Below are 17,851 nucleotides of genomic sequence, written 5' to 3'. Positions count from 1 at the left end.
GGGACTCCACCAGCAGAATAGTGAGTGCAGCTCTGGAGTATAATACAGGATGTAACTCAGGATCAGTACAGGAAAAGTAATGTAATGTATGTACACAGTGACTCCACCAGCAGAATAGTGAGTGCAGCTCTGGAGTACAATACAGGTTGTAACTCCGGATCAGTATCATATAAGTAATGTATGTACACAGTGACTCCACCAGCAGAATAGTGACTGCAGCTCTGGAGTATAATACAGGATGTAACTCAGGATCAGTACAGGAGAAGTAATGTAATGTATGTACACAGTGACTCCACCAGCAGAATAGTGAGTGCAGCTCTGGAGTATAATACAGGCTATAACTCAGGATCAGTACAGGATAAGTAATGTAATGTACACAGTGACTCCACTAGCAGAATAGTGAGTGCAGCTCTGGAGTATAATACAGGCTGTAACTCAGGATCAGTACAAGATAAGTAATGTATATACACAGTGACTCCACCAGCAGAATAGTGAGTGCAGCTCTGGAGTATAATACAGGATATAACTCAGGATCAGTACAGGATAAGTAATGTAATGTATGTACACAGTGACTCTACCAGCAGAATAGTGAGTGCAGCTCTGGAGTATAATACAGGATATAACTCAGGATCAGTACAGGATAAGTAATGTAATGTATGTACACAGTGACCACCAGCAGAATAGTGAGTGCAGCTCTGGAGTATAATACAGGATATAACTCAGGATCAGTACAGGATAAGTAATGTAATGTATGTACATAGTGACTCCACCAGCAGAATAGTGAGTGCAGCTCTGGAGTATAATACAGGATATAACTCAGGATCAGTACAGGATAAGTAATGTATGTACACAGGGACTCCACCAGCAGAATAGTGAGTGCAGCTCTGGAGTATAATACAGGATGTAACTCAGGATCAGTACAGGAAAAGTAATGTAATGTATGTACACAGTGACTCCACCAGCAGAATAGTGAGTGCAGCTCTGGAGTACAATACAGGTTGTAACTCCGGATCAGTATCATATAAGTAATGTATGTACACAGGGACTCCACCAGCAGAATAGTGAGTGCAGCTCTGGAGTATAATACAGGATGTAACTCAGGATCAGTACAGGAAAAGTAATGTAATGTATGTACACAGTGACTCCACAAGCAGAATAGTGAGTGCAGCTCTGGAGTATAATACAGGATATAACTCAGGATCAGTACAGGATAAGTAATGTATGTACACAGGGACTCCACCAGCAGAATAGTGAGTGCAGCTCTGGAGTATAATACAGGATGTAACTCAGGATCAGTACAGGAAAAGTAATGTAATGTATGTACACAGTGACTCCACCAGCAGAATAGTGAGTGCAGCTCTGGAGTACAATACAGGTTGTAACTCCGGATCAGTATCATATAAGTAATGTATGTACACAGTGACTCCACCAGCAGAATAGTGAGTGCAGCTCTGGAGTATAATACAGGATGTAACTCAGGATCAGTACAGGAAAAGTAATGTAATGTATGTACACAGTGACTCCACCAGCAGAATAGTGAGTGCAGCTCTGGAGTACAATACAGGTTGTAACTCCGGATCAGTATCATATAAGTAATGTATGTACACAGTGACTCCACCAGCAGAATAGTGAGTGCAGCTCTGGAGTATAATACAGGCTATAACTCAGGATCAGTACAGGATAAGTAATGTAATGTACACAGTGACTCCACTAGCAGAATAGTGAGTGCAGCTCTGGAGTATAATACAGGCTATAACTCAGGATCAGTACAGGATAAGTAATGTAATGTATGTACACAGTGACCACCAGCAGAATAGTGAGTGCAGCTCTGGAGTATAATACAGGATGTAACTCAGGATCAGTACAGGATAAGTAATGTAATGTATGTACACAGTGACTCCACCAGCAGAATAGTGAGTGCAGCTCTGGAGTATAATACAGGCTATAACTCAGGATCAGTACAGGATAAGTAATGTAATGTATGTACACAGTGACCACCAGCAGAATAGTGAGTGCAGCTCTGGAGTATAATACAGGCTATAACTCAGGATCAGTACAGGATAAGTAATGCTGTTTATGGAGCGTCACTGTTAAACATATCATGGAATACCCATTACAATATCCCGGGTGATGTATGAATCTGTGCACACAGGAGGTGTAACTTGAAGTTTCTGGGTTCCAAAGTAAAATCTGTACCCCACTTTCATTGTGCCATGTATAATACTAGAGTCTTCTTATGTGGCAGAGGGACCTCCAGGCCCCCTTAGTCACCAGGTGCGACTATTACCTCTGCACCCCCTATATCCACAGGGTGAGAGAAGTCAGTATAAATATTGGGTGACATGCATCCCACCAGAGAGTCTGCAGCTTGCGTCACCAGTAAACTATGAAAAATTGATATTGTGACGGATTTCACGCTGACGATTCCAGTCACGTCCGACCCTTCCCTCCCCGATAATATAAATACGTTCCCTGCCTGAAATCTGCTTAGGAAACGCTTCTCATGTAAAGACATGTGTAGTCACTAAGTGGAGCGGCTACCCAGAGTGTCCAATCAGAATCCAGCACTGGTTAGAAAATAAAGCAGTCTCATTGGCCCTTATGGGCGATGGCTTTAGTTTATTCTCAGGAGGCTCAGTGCTGCCACCAGCTGGTGAGGGTCCAGTCACACACAGCAACAGCCTTGCACTAGATTAATACAGGATTTATAAATCGGAATCACATCCTCCCGCAATAACTGGAAGTCATGATGCGAATATGAACTGCCGTGCCCTACACCCCACCCCAGGAGCCGGGTATTACAGTCATGTCGTCTATAACCTGAAGCTACGTCTGATGCCGGACGCCGACCTTAGAAGGAAATAGGAGATCCCAGGGGCCTCACTGTAGAAAGGGTTAACTGTCCTCAGAGAGGAGACTGCTCCCCGAAATCATCTGCTGGAAGTGAAGGCGCGCACTGCGTCACAATGTAACACCTGTATCTACGGTTACAGCGCCGTGCTCCTGGGTTGAGTGGCAGATTTTGGACTTCTCTCCTGCGTGAAGCATCTGGAGTTATTTCAGAATTTTTCCCCAGTAAGAAATTAATTTCAAGAATAATTTATGAAATATGACAAATATGGAGCCGGGAACAAAGACGAAAACGACACATTGATAAGACGGAGCGGCGGTCTCGTGCGTCACGCAGCCTCATGGCGCAGGTTCCCGGGTCAGAGAGAGGGCTTGTTGTGATAAAACCTGCCAGTGTTATGGGTGAGTGAGGTGCGAGTGTCCCGGTGACGTCATGGCGGGAGAAGGGCGTTCTCATCAGTGTTCACTGGATCCAGCAGCCGTCCAGGTCTCGGTTTAACCCCTTCACAGCTGAAGTGGAAAACAATGGCCACAGCTCCAACATAGACCGCAGCGAATACCTCACAAGTCCCCCAACTACTGCCGTCCACCATTTTATTCTCGGTCCTCCTCATAGTCCTGATTTTAGTTCTATTAACCAGATCCACCATGATAAACGTCACTCACCGCCCGCCCGGACCACCACATTACCATCACCCACCCGACATATCGTACAGCGCTAACACGTGGCGCCTTCAAACATTTTAGTAAAAAAGGAAAAAAAAAAAAAAGTCTTTTCCTTGTAGCGGCATTCATTTAATTAATTTTAAAACAAAACTATTACAGGATCTACACAAGGCGGCGACATTTGTGGTAAAATAAGTCAGCGGCCAATACAGCGCAAAACCGGAGAATATGACACTTGTCCATTGGGGGTGGGGGCTCAATCTCTCAATCCACATTGCATGGCCGTCCAGTTCGGAAATGAACTATCATGACCCCTGTACGACCAGAACCACAGCGTCTGCCCAGGACTGAAGGAGTTAACCATTAATCCAGGGAACGCCGCTCTACAACAACCATTTGTCTCATGTTGGAGAGTTTCTAAATATAACCCGATGCTTTGTTTGCAGGAGAACAGAGAAGAAAGAGTCCAGATTTTCTCAGCATTGGGCCCCGAGATACAGAGAGCGCTGGCGAGCGAGGTCTGAGGTCTATAGCGTCTCATCTGGCTCAACTGGAAGCAGCTAATTATGAAGCTCTGCTCACCGACCGCGGCGACTGATGAGACCCTCAACGACGACGAGAAGGAATTTAGAGAGCGCAGCAAATACGAAGCAGCGCCTCAAACTATTTCTATAGTCAATGGCGAATTCTCAAACGTGACGGGTTTCAGATGATGGGGGAGGGGCTCTCACCACCATAATATATATAACTACAGACGGGACCCCCTCACGCGCTGCGCTCATACACACGTTCCGGGGGCGTTCACACCTACAGTGGATATAAGAAGTCTACACACCGGTTACAAAGCTTAAAGGGGTTGTCAGAGATTTAATGACTTTGTGTTAATGCTTGTAATTTATTAATGTAAATACTTTTGTAATAAACTTACATTTTCCAAAGTGGCCGCGTCTCCAGATCCTGCCGTGGGGAACGTGACGGGTGACGTCACTCTCTGCTCTGCCGCTTTGTTGATCTTGAATTCTTTGCTGGGTATATGACACGTCACTTGTCACGTGGTGATTATCGGCTTGTTCTGTTGTAACGCGCATGCGTGGCCCCTGCTGTCATCTCGAGAACGGCAGGGGCCGCGAGAACCCCAGTGACAGCGCATGCGTGTTACGGGCTGTGAAGCAGAACAAGCCGATAATCACCACGTGACAAGTGACCGGTCATATACCCGGAAAAGAATTCAAGATCAACAAAGCGGCCGGAGCAGAGAGTGACGTCACCCGGCAAGTTCCCCAAAGCAGTTTGTTTTTCAGTGGAATTGCACAGATTACGGGTCACATTAAAAGGTGGATAAAGATCTGAAACGATTGACAAAAAGACTTTTTATATCCACTGTATATCTTATAAGTCAGCGCGCAGGATCCTTCTTGGGTTCACCCTCCTCCATGGACCTGACTAGGGAGAAGTCTGACAATACAGATGTCTGGACGACATGAAAGTCCCGCAGCAAGCGACCTGAGGGACCGGAACTTAACACGCCAATTCTGTCAGGTGGAAAGTAAGAACACAAACAAATTGAGGACGCAGTCACTGCAAACCTGATGGAACCCGACTCAGTTACCCACGCCAAACATACAGGACCAGAATACCGCAAAGCCAGTGCCTGTTCCAGCAGAAAATATTTCCGGCATCGTAACCGAGGACCGCACTAACACTGCATCGCCTCAGTGTGACACTACACGGTCTTCAGCCGCCATATTGCGTGCTTACACTGGTCTCCCACTGCAACCTGTTATTTTGGGCGAGATGTTGTGGAATGAGGTCACATCAATACGGAGGAACCAGCGTCATTCTGATGTAGTTAAGAACGGCTTTGGACAGAGGTCGGCACATATATTAGCGCCCGCAGGGTGGCGTTGCGACGGTGTTTGCTACGCAGAAACGGCAGATTTACTTCACTTTGTTAGGAGGCGTTGAGGACTTTTTCTTCTGCATTATAATTGGCCGTGCGCCCGTCCAAAGCGATTATTCTTTAGAGCAGAATGAAGCAGGTTCCCCCCTCCCCGGAGGGGCGAGTCCCGTTATACAGGTATAATGTTTAGTGTAGGGAACATCGGCAGGCGCACACCATGTGATCAGAATGTGCGCCAACAAACTCACATAAGTTTAGGAAATATAATCCATATATTCAATGTTTGCGTATATGTGAGCGCCCGGAGAACGCCGCTGCTCCTGTGACATCAGGTCGTGGTGGACGGAGAAAACTCTTGTATAAGAACAGAAATCAACAAAATAGGGAGAGGCTGGCGTATTTACCACCGCGCCAGAGTCTGACCCCCCCCCCCAGTCTTCGGAGCACACAGAAAGCGATGTCAAGTTTTTAAAATAACTTTTAATTAAAGATATTTGCAAAGAAAAATATTAAAAACGTAATAGAATCAAATAAGTCGCCTAATGAGGAGTCTAAAGCGCAGCATTAAAATTCAGTAAGACATGAAAAAAAAAAAAAAATGCAACCTGGATCTGCCGATGTACAGCATTTTACAGACAGACATAATAAATAGCTTTGCCCCCCCCCCCCCCCCTCCACAGAACTGTATGTACAACAGCAGGTGACAGCAGCTCAAAAACACTCAGTCCCCTAGAAAAAAAAAATGAGATCAGGTCCAAGGCCCCGGCTCTCCCTGGAGCCGCAACGTACAAAGGATTTCACATTTATCAAAATCTTCTCGGCTCCGTCACCTCCACATTCAGGCTCCGGCATCGCAGAGGGCGTGGTTATGTACCAGAGCTCCGCCCCAGTTTCTATATGCTGAGTAAGGCAGCGAGAACACATGGGGGGGGGGGGGGGCCCACGCCAAGATCATTCATCTTCCATCATTAACCCATAGAGGAGGCCGATACAGACACAGGATCCCCATACACAAAAAAAAGAAAAGAAATCAGAACTGGAGAGAGAATTGCTGCAAACCCTCCAGCAGCCAGGAGGGGGCTCCACTTCTAACTGAAAGTCAGCATCTTGCTTGCGTGATTTTAGGCACTAGACACAAGGCAATACAAATATGTCGCCCCTCCCCCCCTTTAATCACCATTGCCAGCACCTCGACTTAGGGTGGTAATGCACTAGGAGTAAGGCAGCCAGGACTGGACGAGCGGTGACCTCTAGGACCCAGGAGCAGACGATCAGCAATGTCCCATCACAGATCTGCAGGGTCCACATTGTGGCATTACCAGGGTGGAGATCATGGAGCTGAACACTTTACAATTAGACGTTGTTGAAGCCGGAAATATAACGAGGTTCTAGGAGTGAGGGGGGGGGGGCTGTAAGCAGACGTTGCTTTGTGGTAGTTTTGGGGTGATCCCTAATGCTTGGGTATCACATCATGGCTGATTGGGGCGCAGGAAGATTCAGGGAAGAGGTCAACACAGGAGTAAAAGCAGGGGTCAGCGTCCTGTACCTAAGAGGGCAGAGGTGCCAACCACCCCACATAAAAACACTTGGTACAATCTTTAAGTAAAACTTTCCAGAGGATAAAAATCGTATAATATGGAAGGGGGTAAAACCATAAAACAAGGGCTGCAGATGGCGGTCCGTCGCCAGCCGTCACTTATCTGCCATGTGATCAGTCATGTGACATTCCAGTCCCACAGGGAGGTGCAGCGTTAGTCTCTTGTCATTGGCACCAGGGAAGGGGGCGGTTCCCATACTTTAGGTGCGGTTTAAAAATTATCCAGTTTTTGTTTTTTTTGTTTTTAAAAGTCACTCACCCCCTAAACACCCTGGGCAGGCTGGGGGGCTCACCACTCCGCATCACCAATGGCTTTGGAGAAAACAAAGTCTCGACCGTTCAGGTTCATAATTCCATCTTTGAGATGAAACTTCCACTTGTTTTTACTCCTGTGGATCTGAAACGTGGAGAAAAATTGCAGATTAGAATGGGATGGGGACGAGGGGACCACGATGGACGGTCTGCAGAATACAGATCCAGCGCCCGCTGCCTAAAACTTTCATCTCCAATAAATATCACAGACTGACAAGCTGAAGGCGCAAGACTATGGGCCGCCCTGCCCACTCAGAGCAGATCGATACGAGACAATATCAGACAATGGTCGATATACGGACACACAGCTCTCAGTGCACGCCATTATTAACCCGCTGATCCCGGGCATCTGACTCCTTTATTTGCATCATGCAGACAAGGTGCAGTGACAGTAAAGACTTTGTGCACAGCGCCAGGAGGCTGCAGCGTAAAGCTGAACATCTCTACAAGAACATTTCCTCCTTACGTGTCATGGGCCACAGCTGCCACCTAGTGGCAACTTTAGTATCGGCACATTCTGGTTAAAAGAAACCTGTGTGGGAATTTAAGGAATTGCTTTTCCTATTATATTCTATGGACAGGAAAGAAAATAGATTTACTCATCTCTACGATATACACAAATATGGAAAACACCTGAACGTCTCAGATAACGTGTAATAGCGCAGCGAGCTTCCTCGGTGGGGGGGGGTCAAACCTTTTCATAACCTGATCTCAGCAGCCGTTAAAAGACAGAAGAGCCGTTAGTGTAACGACAGATGCTACGGTTGATATTTCACTACACAGAACTAGCGCCCGTTGGTGCCATGAAGGCGTCTTACCTTATCGTACTGGCAAACGACAACATTCTCCGTGTCAAACAGCTCCTGCCCCTCCTCATCGCTCACGTCATCCTCACTGTTCAGCGGCTCCTGCGGTGGGAAGTGGAGAAGTTACTAGACCTGACCCTAGACTTATGGCCACCTTCTCACTTCAGTGTGCTCTGCAACTACAACTCCCAGCATACCCGGACCGCTCGACCACAGGATGCAGAACACTTAGGACATTACCTCTTCTACTTGTCCGTCCTCGCCGTCCTTCTCCTTGTCCTCCTCCTCTTCATCGTCATAATCTTCATCTTCTTCTTCATCCTCCTCAGAAGAAGTGTCTCCGGCACCATCAACCTGCAGGACGAGAGGCGTCTGCTGCTGCCCCTGCTGCTGCTGCTGGGCGTTTGCCATAGAGATCTGGGCCTGTGTTGGGGCTTGAGCAGCGACGGTGGTTGGGATGACTTGGGTCTTGTTGCCTGTGAAGAGGATCTGCTGAGGCTGTATGATGACACCGGTCTGCTGCGAAAGGCCACCGGGCATAGGGGCTAAAACCTGGAAGAGACAAGCCAGTCACTAAGGCATCCCCCATATAATATTGGGGTCACTGGCACCCACCACCATAGGACAGCTCCTCACCTGCTGGATAACGGGGGCCTGTACCCCTCCAGGCTGCATCTGGGGAATCATTTGCTGCTGCAGGACCATGGGCTGCTGCGGCTGGATGATATACTGGGCACCGTTAGCGGCTCTGACCACCTGCAGGAGCTGACCTGTGGAGGGATTGGAAAGTAACGGACTGGATCAGAATCCCAGCACATCTTGGCGGCGACTACTGGACACCTGAGGGAGAGACCGACACTGGACGCTGCAGTGCGAACCATCAGACCTCCCAACTAGAGAAGAACAAGCATCTCCTCGAAATTTACAGATTTCCCCCTCCCACGATCCCCGGGCCTTTTCCTGCTCCATCTGTGTGAGGTCCCCCTGTCTACGTATAGACGCTCGATAGTTCGCCAGCTGGTGAACGCGGCCAGGGCGTGTGTTCCTGCACTGTGGAGACAATCCTGTCCCCAGTCAGTGGGCATGTGGTTCGGTAAGATTCAGGAGATTATGAGAGTAGAGGACCTCACGGCATCAATGAGAGGGTCCCACGTCTCCTTCCTCAGAACATGGCGTGAATGGATCAGATTTCAATCCACTGCGGAATATAAGGCCATCATGGCCCCTTGACTTCACACCTATATCCAGTGTCAGGTCAGTTCCTTCCCTTTGTGTTTCTGCTTTTCTTCCTTTCTCTTACGGTTTTCGCGCTCGCTCATGGTGTACTATGCACGGCTGCGGGTCCAGGGTGAATATCGGACATTCTTTCACTCTTGATTTGAGCGATGCGCTATTGTTCTTGTGATCCCATGCACTTATGTAATGCAGGTAGTTGACCGGTGGCCGGTTGACTGTATTGCACTGGCTTAGTCCAATTGTGTTGTGTATACTTTGTGTTTAGAAAATTTAAATAAAAAGAATTTCTAGAGAACAACGAGATCGGAGTCGCACCATAATGATCACAATGTGGGGGCGAAGTGCAGAGGAAAAGCAACAAAAATATGGCCTTATGAATGAGACGTTCTACAACTTTCTAATAGACGTCGGGGGAGAACTGCGCCAGTCCCGATTAAAAAGCGACAAAGTTATCCAGAGCTGTCCGTGCGATACTGGATGAAATTGATGCCATCCTGGAGCGGCTATAAATTTACACCAGAGCTGTTAGGAGCCCCCCACAATCCAGAAGACTGGGGGCCCATGTCCAGTTACTCTCCACTGACTATAATAAAGTTCAAGGACAAGGACCGCCCCTTAGTAAATGGGGGCACAGGACCCTCTTTCGTGGGATCGGAGGTCAGGCGCCCACCGATTGAACATTTATTAGATCCTATTAACGTGGTAAAAATGCTTGTGATGGGGAAAAAAAATAAAAAATCCATATTGACAGATCGAAGGAGACCCCCTGCCCGTTACTAGCTCAGACATTCACCAGACGGGTAACCTGAACTAAAATCTGTAACAGCCCCCACCGACCACGTGACATCACTAATACTGGAGCCTTCTAATGGGGCAGAATGTCCCTCCACCCCCCGGGGTCCGGCTGCTAACACTGCACCCCTATAGCTACACCCCTGATATTCAGGCCGACGTTTTAATAAAATGCACACAATTATATATCTCAGCCCACAGACGTGTAATGACCAGAGCGGACGACCCCCCTACCCCTAACCTCAGTTCTTACCAGAGTTAGTGATGAGCTGCTGGACAGGGGTGACCCCGGCGGGCAGGGCCAGGGTGGCCGCGGTGGCTGCTGCACTCTAGAATAGAAGAGATGGATTGTAGGATCCGCCACATAAACATCCCACCAAACCCCAGACACAAACAAGCGCCACCACCCACCCCCAGATAGCAGCCGCTGGCGGGGCGTACCATTCCTTGCGGGGCCATGTGCTGGATCAGTTTGGAATCGTTACTTGGGATCAGAACTTGCTGCTGAGAAGCTGAAATCAGAGGAGGCCGCGTTACAACGGAAATGACAAAACAAAAGATATTGGGGGCGTCCTCGGTAAATATAGGACCTCAACTCATTACTTTTTTGGGGGAACGCTGGGTGACAACCAATATGGCCGCCAGAGTCCTCAGACAAATCGGACAACTGGGTGTTAGCCCTAAACAGAGCTATGATGGTGGCCATATTGGTTGCCCCTTTGTGAACACCCCATCCCTCTCCCGTCCAGTGCGCTGTTAGCAGACCTTGGTGCGCGGCAGCCGGGATGAGAACCTGCTGCGTCGGTGCTTGGTGAGTGGCGGTCGGCTGCTGCTGCTGGTGGTGGTGGTGCGCCTGCACATGATGGTGGTGGTGGTGGTGCTGGTGCTGCTGGGATTGGAGGAGAAGTTGCTGCTCCTCTGAGTGAAACCCGTCCACCGCCTTCGATTGCATCAATTTGTTCTCCCACAGCTGGAAGAGAAGGGAGCGGTCAGAATGGCGGCACGCCGGCAGCGCAGGAGGCCGCGCGTCAGGATACTCACCGTCTTCAGCTCCACCAGGACCTGCTCGTCCACACCCTCGTCCAGAAACAGCTCCCGCACGTCATTAATCACGTCCTCGATGACCGAGCGGTAAAGTTTAGGCTGCAAAACAGAACAGATTCAGTCTGGAAATGCCGCACACAATCCTCTCGCACAGCGCCGGCGCCGCGATTTACTAGAACACAACCCATTAAGAGATTTGCAGGAAGGACCTCAGTGATTTACAGAAGATTCACCGGCGGAACGTTACCCAAGATGGCGGCTGCCATGAGGACGACGGCACCACTTTGGGTTCAGGATCTCAAATTTTACAGCTCGGCCTGCAGGTCAAAACATGTCAGTCTGTGGTTAGTCAGACAGAGGCGTTCTACAGCAGCGGGCTGTCCCCTCACGCGTTCGACACCAATGAATTCAATCTAGTGCTCCCTGTTATCAGCCCGCTCTGCAGAAGACCCAATCTCTACGCAAGAGGAAGAAAAGTATCATCCGCGGACGCCTTAAAGGGCCAGTCCAGTGTTATGTAAACTAATAGTCTTTAACCCATAACGACGAATATATCAGTCATGAGCGGGTGCTTGGTCCTGCATCGTGATGGACCCGGAACTCACGGGTACTGCGACTGTACCCACAATATCAGCATAACGCCAGTTATACGCAGCCAGGCGCAACTGCTGGAATTGGAGAGAACTCGGATTCCGGCAGCGTTAACCCCTTAGATGTCACAGTCAATAGCAACAGCAGCATTTAAGGGGTTTGATAGAAGGAGCTCATCAGCGCCCCCCCCCCCCCCCCCGGTCTGCCTTCATTAACTGCGTCAGCGATTCACTATATTATGGAGTTTAACAAAGTTTAAATTAAAATATAAACGTAACCCCTGCGAAAAATAATTGAAATCCTTTTTTTAATTAACATTTATTAGACAACTTCAAAAATGGGTCACTGTGAAAAACCAACAACAAAAAAAACCTACATATTCGATACCGCCGCAATCGTAACGACTCAGAACAAACATAACTTATTAGTTATACTGCACGGCACGTGGTGTAAAAAATAAATAAAATCATCCCGGAAAAAAAACAGTCGCCGTAAAGCTACATCGATGGAATAATAAAGTTCTGACTTTTTTTCATAACACGTTTTATTGCGCAAAAGTACTAAACGTAAAAGAGGATTATACACATATGGAACGGCCGCATTCGTACCGACAAGTTATTTTTACTGCACAGAAAACAAGTGGCAGAATTGCGGTTTTTGTTTTTCTTCAATTCCCTAACAAAACATTTTTTATGAAAGTTAAATCAATAAATTACGTGTGGCCCAAAACGGCGCCACGGAGAAACGCAACTCGTCCCACAAAAAACGAGCCCTCGTACACGTCGACAGAAAAATAAACTTATGGCTCTCGGAATATGATGAAAAAAAATAAGAAAATAGTTTGGTCAGTGAGGGGTTAAAGGGAGTGTCCAGTTCGGAAAAACCATCGTCATACACCCTATTAGTGAATTCTGGGGTAATAGCTGGGGGAGGGGTTTATGTTCAGGGTCCTCATCTCTCGGTCAGAGCGGACACATAGAACGTCTCTATCTGGAGGACCCGTCCTGTATTACACAGACACTGACATGAATGGACACTGTAATGCTTCATATCCCCTGTGGTGGCGCTGCAGGGAAATTGATCACTTACTGCCAGGTTTCTCCACAGATCACAGCTGATCGCTGGGGGTCTCAGCACGGGGACACTGATCTGCTTATTGTCAAGGGACCTTCTAACAAGTAGGGATTGTATAAAGCGGAGAACCCCTTTAATGTAAAGTTCAGTAACTTTTAAAAAAATAAATAAAATTGGACTAGGTTTAAATTCCTCACCATTTTCATGACCTCTGCTTTCTGCCAGTGAACGGAAACATTCTTATTTACATCCAGAAGCAGAAAACCGGTTATGATCTAGCTCTAATCACACAGCAGTTTGCTACAATGTATCCAGTCTAGACAATCCTCTATAGGATAAACTCAGCAGCGCGCAGCTCTTTCCTGTCCTGATTTGTTGCAATGTATCAGTGCAGGTAAAACATATCAGTCTGGACCTCAGAGGATTGTGTACACTAATATATTGCGATAAACCCTCAGCTGTGAAAAGCATTAGGATTCATGCCACTTTAATGTCACTCTGTTACTTTGCTTCTTGGCAGCGGACAGACAATATGACGGAAAGTTCTGCTGTCGCCTCAAAACATGGCCGCCACCGTGTTAGGCCCTGTTCAAACAACAGGGATTCCCGGCCGTGTGACGAACGTTTTTTTAACGGCCACAGTAGGAACAATGGACCCCAAACGGCCGATTTTTTAGACGGGCCGGTTTAGAGCATGCCCTATTTTCAGCCGTTCTCCCGGCCCCCAAAGAAGTCTATGGGGCCGTGTTTTCTGCCGCTCGCTCACTCACTCTCTTCCCCTTCTCACAGTGCGAAGTGCATGTGAGGAGGAGGGTATTTTTTTGCTACCTGTAGGAGCAGAATCCCCAATCCCCGGCCACAGTGTTGCCGAAGCTGTGACCGGGGATTCCGCTCCAGGAGAAGTCCCTGACTTCATTGTCCATATATGGACAATGAAGAAGTCAGAGACTTCTCCTGGAGCCGTCCCCTACAGCGGCGCTATCTACAGGAAGGTGGGGTGCCATGTGATGGTGTGCCATCTAAAAGGGGGCTGTGTGGCACTACCCACAGGGGGAAGTGTATGGCAAAAAAATTTACAAATGAAATTCATCAGTTTTTAAAACGGCTCAAAATCGGACGTTAAAGACGGAAAAACAGCCCAGAACGAATGCAAACCGGACGTTTTTATCAGCCGACACGCGGACCCGGTCATGTGAATAGAGCCTTAGAAGAAAACGCAAATATTTCGTAAAGTTGGGACACCCGGTTCTGCCGCCGCTCCAACTTCTGACTGATCTGTGGGGTGCGACTGCTGGGACCCCCACAATACCACGCACCGCGGCCCCTCTTCTATTTGATATCCCATCAGGGCAGATTGTGAATAAACCGCGTTACGTTGTAGGTGGAGACGCCCTGGAATTCAGTGATAAGAAGATGGCGTCTGTGAGTGGAGACGCCACCAATCGTCTGAAGGGGCTGCAGTGCCCAAATCTGCTCAGATCCCACCCGAAAGAGGTATAAGCGGTTCTGCAGCAGCTGGGTGAACGACCCCCCCCCCCCCCACTCCTAAATGGTCAATGGAGGCTTTAAAAAAAACAAAAACACTCAACTCTGGGATTTCACTGGTTCTGGCACCTCCCCTGATCTGCGGAGCTTACGCTCTATCACTGCTGTACACAGAGCTCTGCACTCCCAGGACTGAGCTCACACTATAAATACAGGGGGGGAGGGGCGGTGACGTCAGCAGAACTTACCCCTCCTCCCACTCAGCTCCGTTTATATAGAGGCAGCCGAGGATGAGGAGCAGCAGGAGAAGAGAAACAACGTATCCGGACGGCCGCTCCGAAGAATACAATGTAATATGTTATTACACTACAGTGCGGATTATAACATTATACAACAGCACCTGGGGGAGAGAGAGGGGGTCCTGCAACACGACTGACCCCCCCCCAGATATAGAGGGGGGCTCTGCAACACGACCGACCCCCCCCCCAGATATAGAAGGGGGCCCTGCAACATGACTGACCCCCCCAGATATAGAAGGGGGCCCTGCAACACGACCGACCCCCCCAGATATAGAAGGGGGCCCTGCAACACGACCGACCCCCCCAGATATAGAAGGGGGCCCTGCAACACGACCAACCCCCAAATATAGAGGGGGGCCCTGAAACATGACTGACCCCCCCCAGATATAGAAGGGGACCCTGCAACATGACTGACCCCTCCCCAGATATAGAAGGGGACCCTGCAACATGACTGACCCCCCCCCCAGATATAGAAGGGGACCCTGCAACATGACTGACCCCCCCCCCCCCAGATATAGAAGGGGACCCTGCAACATGACTGACCCCCCCCCCAGATATAGAAGGGGGCCCTGCAACATGACTGACCCCCCCCCAGATATAGAAGGGGGCCCTGCAACATGACTGACCCCCCCAGATATAGAAGGGGGCCTTGCAACATGACTGACCCCCCCCCCCCAGATATAGAAGGGGGCCTTGCAACATGACTGACCCCCCCCCAGATATAGAAGGGGGCCTTGCAACATGACTGACCCCCCCCAGATAAAGAAGGGGGCCCTGCAACATGACTGACCCCCCAAGATATAGAGGGGGGCCCTGCAACATGACTGACCCACCGAAATATAGAGGGGGCCCTGCAACATGACTGCCCCCCAAACATAGAGGGGGCCCTACAATGTGACCGACTCCCCTTAACCCCCAGAATAAACAGGGACCCGCACTCCAGAAAGAGGGATACAGGGGTCCCATATTAACACCTTGTGGAGCTGAACCCCCCCCCCACCTTAATAGTGACAACCTGCTAAACCAGGGCCCCCCCAACACTGACAAACTGCTGAACCTGGGGCCACAATGTCCAGCAATATATAAAGGTTTTCATGTAGCCAGGACTCCAGACACAGGGGCCCCATCACTGACACATCTGGGGCCCCTGTGACCTCTTACACCCGGAGGAGGGCGGGACCTCCTGTGAGCCCCATCATAGACAGAGGGGACCCCGAATATCCGCCCTGACACCCCAATCCTCATACTCCGGGCTTTGAGGTGACACCCAGGCTGAGACCCCCGGGACCCGCAGCCATATGGGGGCTCCGGGCTCTTACCACGGGGTTGGCGTTGGCCGCGGTCGCCATGTCCCGCAGTGAGCGCTCCCCTGCCCCCGGTGCTGCCTCCTCTCTCGGCCGCTGCTTCTCCTTTATATACGGACACCGAGCGCCGAGACGCAGCCAGCAGGTCACGGGGGCGGTAAACCTCGCGAGAAGAGCGAGTCACCGGGGGCGGGGCCAGGCGGAGGTTGCCGGGAGTCGTAGTTCTCAGGCCCGGGGGGAGCGTCGTCTGTTAACCCCTGAGGTGCCAGAGCGGGAGGACGGCCGCCCAGAGCGGCGAGGAGTGAGACTGTGGCGGGGGGAACGTGCTGGAACTTGTGGTTCTACAGCAGCAGCAATGTGTGACGTCACCATCTCCTTATCCTCAGTACATGGGGGAGGGGTTGTTTACTCTTGCAGGATATGGGGGAGGGGGGATTACTTCTTCACAGTACAAGGAAGTATAATTATTGTTTAAAGTCACCCCACTCTTATGTGCGGTATATAGGGGGGGGGGTACTTCTGTACAGTACATGTGTGCAGTATCTGAGGGAAGCTATAATCGGTCTACAAGATCTGCTGTACACCTGTCTCACCACATGACGGCGGCAGAGAGTAGAAAGCAGGCTGCAATATCTGCTCTATACCTGTCTCACCACATGACGGCGGCAGAGAGCAGGCCGCAATATCCGCTGTACAATTATATCACCACATGATGGCGGCAGAGAGCAGAATAGTTTACAATATCTGCTGTACACCTGTCTCACCACATGATGGCGGCAGAGAGTAGAAAGCAGGCTGCAATAGCTGCTGTACACCTATCTCACCACATGATGGCGGCAGATAGTAGAAAGCAGGCTGCGATATCTGCTGTACACCTGTCTCACCACATGAGGGCTGCAGAGAGCAGAAAGTTGACTGCAATATTTGCTGTATACCTGTCTCACCACATGACGGCGGCAGAGAGCAGGCCGCAATATCTGCTGTACAATTATTTCACCACGTGATGGCGGCATAGAGAAGGATCCAGTCTACATTATCTGCTGTACAATTAGATCACCACATGATGGCGGCAGAGAGCAGGATCGCCTACAATATCTGATGTGCACCTGTCTCACCACATGACGGCGGCAGAGAGCAGGCCGCAATATCTGCTGTACAATTAGATCACCACATGATAGCGGCGGAGAGCAGACTCGTTTACAATATCTGCTGTGCACCTATCTCACCACATGATGGCGGCATAGAGCAGGATTCAGTCTACAATATCTGCTGTACACCTATCTCACCACATGATGGCGGCAGAGAGAAGGATCCAGTCTACATGATCTGATGTACACCTATCTCACCACATTATGGCGGTAGAGAGCACTTTATAGTATACAGTATCTGCTGTACATCTTTATCGCCACATGATGGCGACAGACAGCAGAATCTAGTCTACATTATCGGCTGTAAACCTATCTCACCACATGATGGCAGCAAAGAGCAAAAAGCCGCCTAAAATACCTGCTGTACACCTATCACCACATGATGGCGGCAGAGAGCAATGTATAATATATAGATATATTTAATGTACAATATATTTATTTTGCAACAATTCATAATTATCACTTCTAATGTGGTCACGTGACGGCTCCTTTACACATCATTCAGAATCATCGGGTTCTAGCATTATTACCTTGCAGGTCTGCGCTGCCAGAATAGTATTTGCAACCGATCTCATGTTCCCTCCGAATTCTTGTGGGTAGATTGTGAGCTCCTGGGGACAAGGATGATTGGCGTAGGATTACCGGCCAGATTCAAGGTGTATTTACACATGCTGCAAATTCCAACTAAATCAGCAGATGTAAATACACCCCAACTTGGGCAGAACTTGGGTGTGGTTTTGGGGGCGT

At 49.2% G+C, this 17,851-nt stretch overlaps 1 protein-coding gene across 3 annotated transcripts; it reads right to left on the bottom strand.

Moving 5' to 3' along the window:
* Positions 1–5,876: 5,876 nt before the first annotated feature.
* Positions 5,877–16,266, bottom strand: GTF2A1 (general transcription factor IIA subunit 1). Of its 3 annotated transcripts, none has more exons than XM_075844481.1 (9): positions 15,972–16,266; positions 11,201–11,302; positions 10,925–11,129; positions 10,571–10,671; positions 10,413–10,488; positions 8,768–8,901; positions 8,372–8,683; positions 8,144–8,233; positions 5,877–7,410 (listed from the first exon to the last, which is right to left on the bottom strand). In XM_075844481.1, the coding sequence occupies exons 1-9, from the start codon at positions 15,999–16,001 to the stop codon at positions 7,303–7,305; spliced, it is 1,158 nt and encodes a 385-aa protein (XP_075700596.1). In that variant the 5' UTR covers positions 16,002–16,266; the 3' UTR covers positions 5,877–7,302. The 3 variants fall into 3 exon arrangements, with proteins under 3 accessions (XP_075700596.1, XP_075700597.1, XP_075700598.1); XM_075844482.1 differs by having other exon boundaries at positions 10,601–10,671; XM_075844483.1 differs by lacking the exon at positions 15,972–16,266 and adding an exon at positions 14,602–14,851.
* Positions 16,267–17,851: the final 1,585 nt, after the last annotated feature.

This window comes from Rhinoderma darwinii, chromosome 12, assembly GCF_050947455.1.
Source record: "Rhinoderma darwinii isolate aRhiDar2 chromosome 12, aRhiDar2.hap1, whole genome shotgun sequence".
Lineage (NCBI taxonomy): Eukaryota > Metazoa > Chordata > Amphibia > Anura > Rhinodermatidae > Rhinoderma > Rhinoderma darwinii.
The sequence above is the reverse complement of the archived record's forward strand: the minus strand, read 5'-3'. Positions and strand labels throughout refer to the sequence as shown.

Excerpts from the sequence above, each read along its gene's own strand:
- GTF2A1 (XM_075844481.1), bottom strand. The coding sequence starts at position 16,001 with ATGGCGACCGCGGCCAACGCCAACCCCGTG. Across the intron at positions 10,672-10,924 it reads CCCGGCTGCCGCGCACCAAG|CTTCTCAGCAGCAAGTTCTG; the intron begins GTCTGCTAACAG and ends CTCTGATTTCAG. Across the intron at positions 10,489-10,570 it reads CCAGCGGCTGCTATCTGGGG|AGTGCAGCAGCCACCGCGGC; the intron begins GTGGGTGGTGGC and ends CTTCTATTCTAG.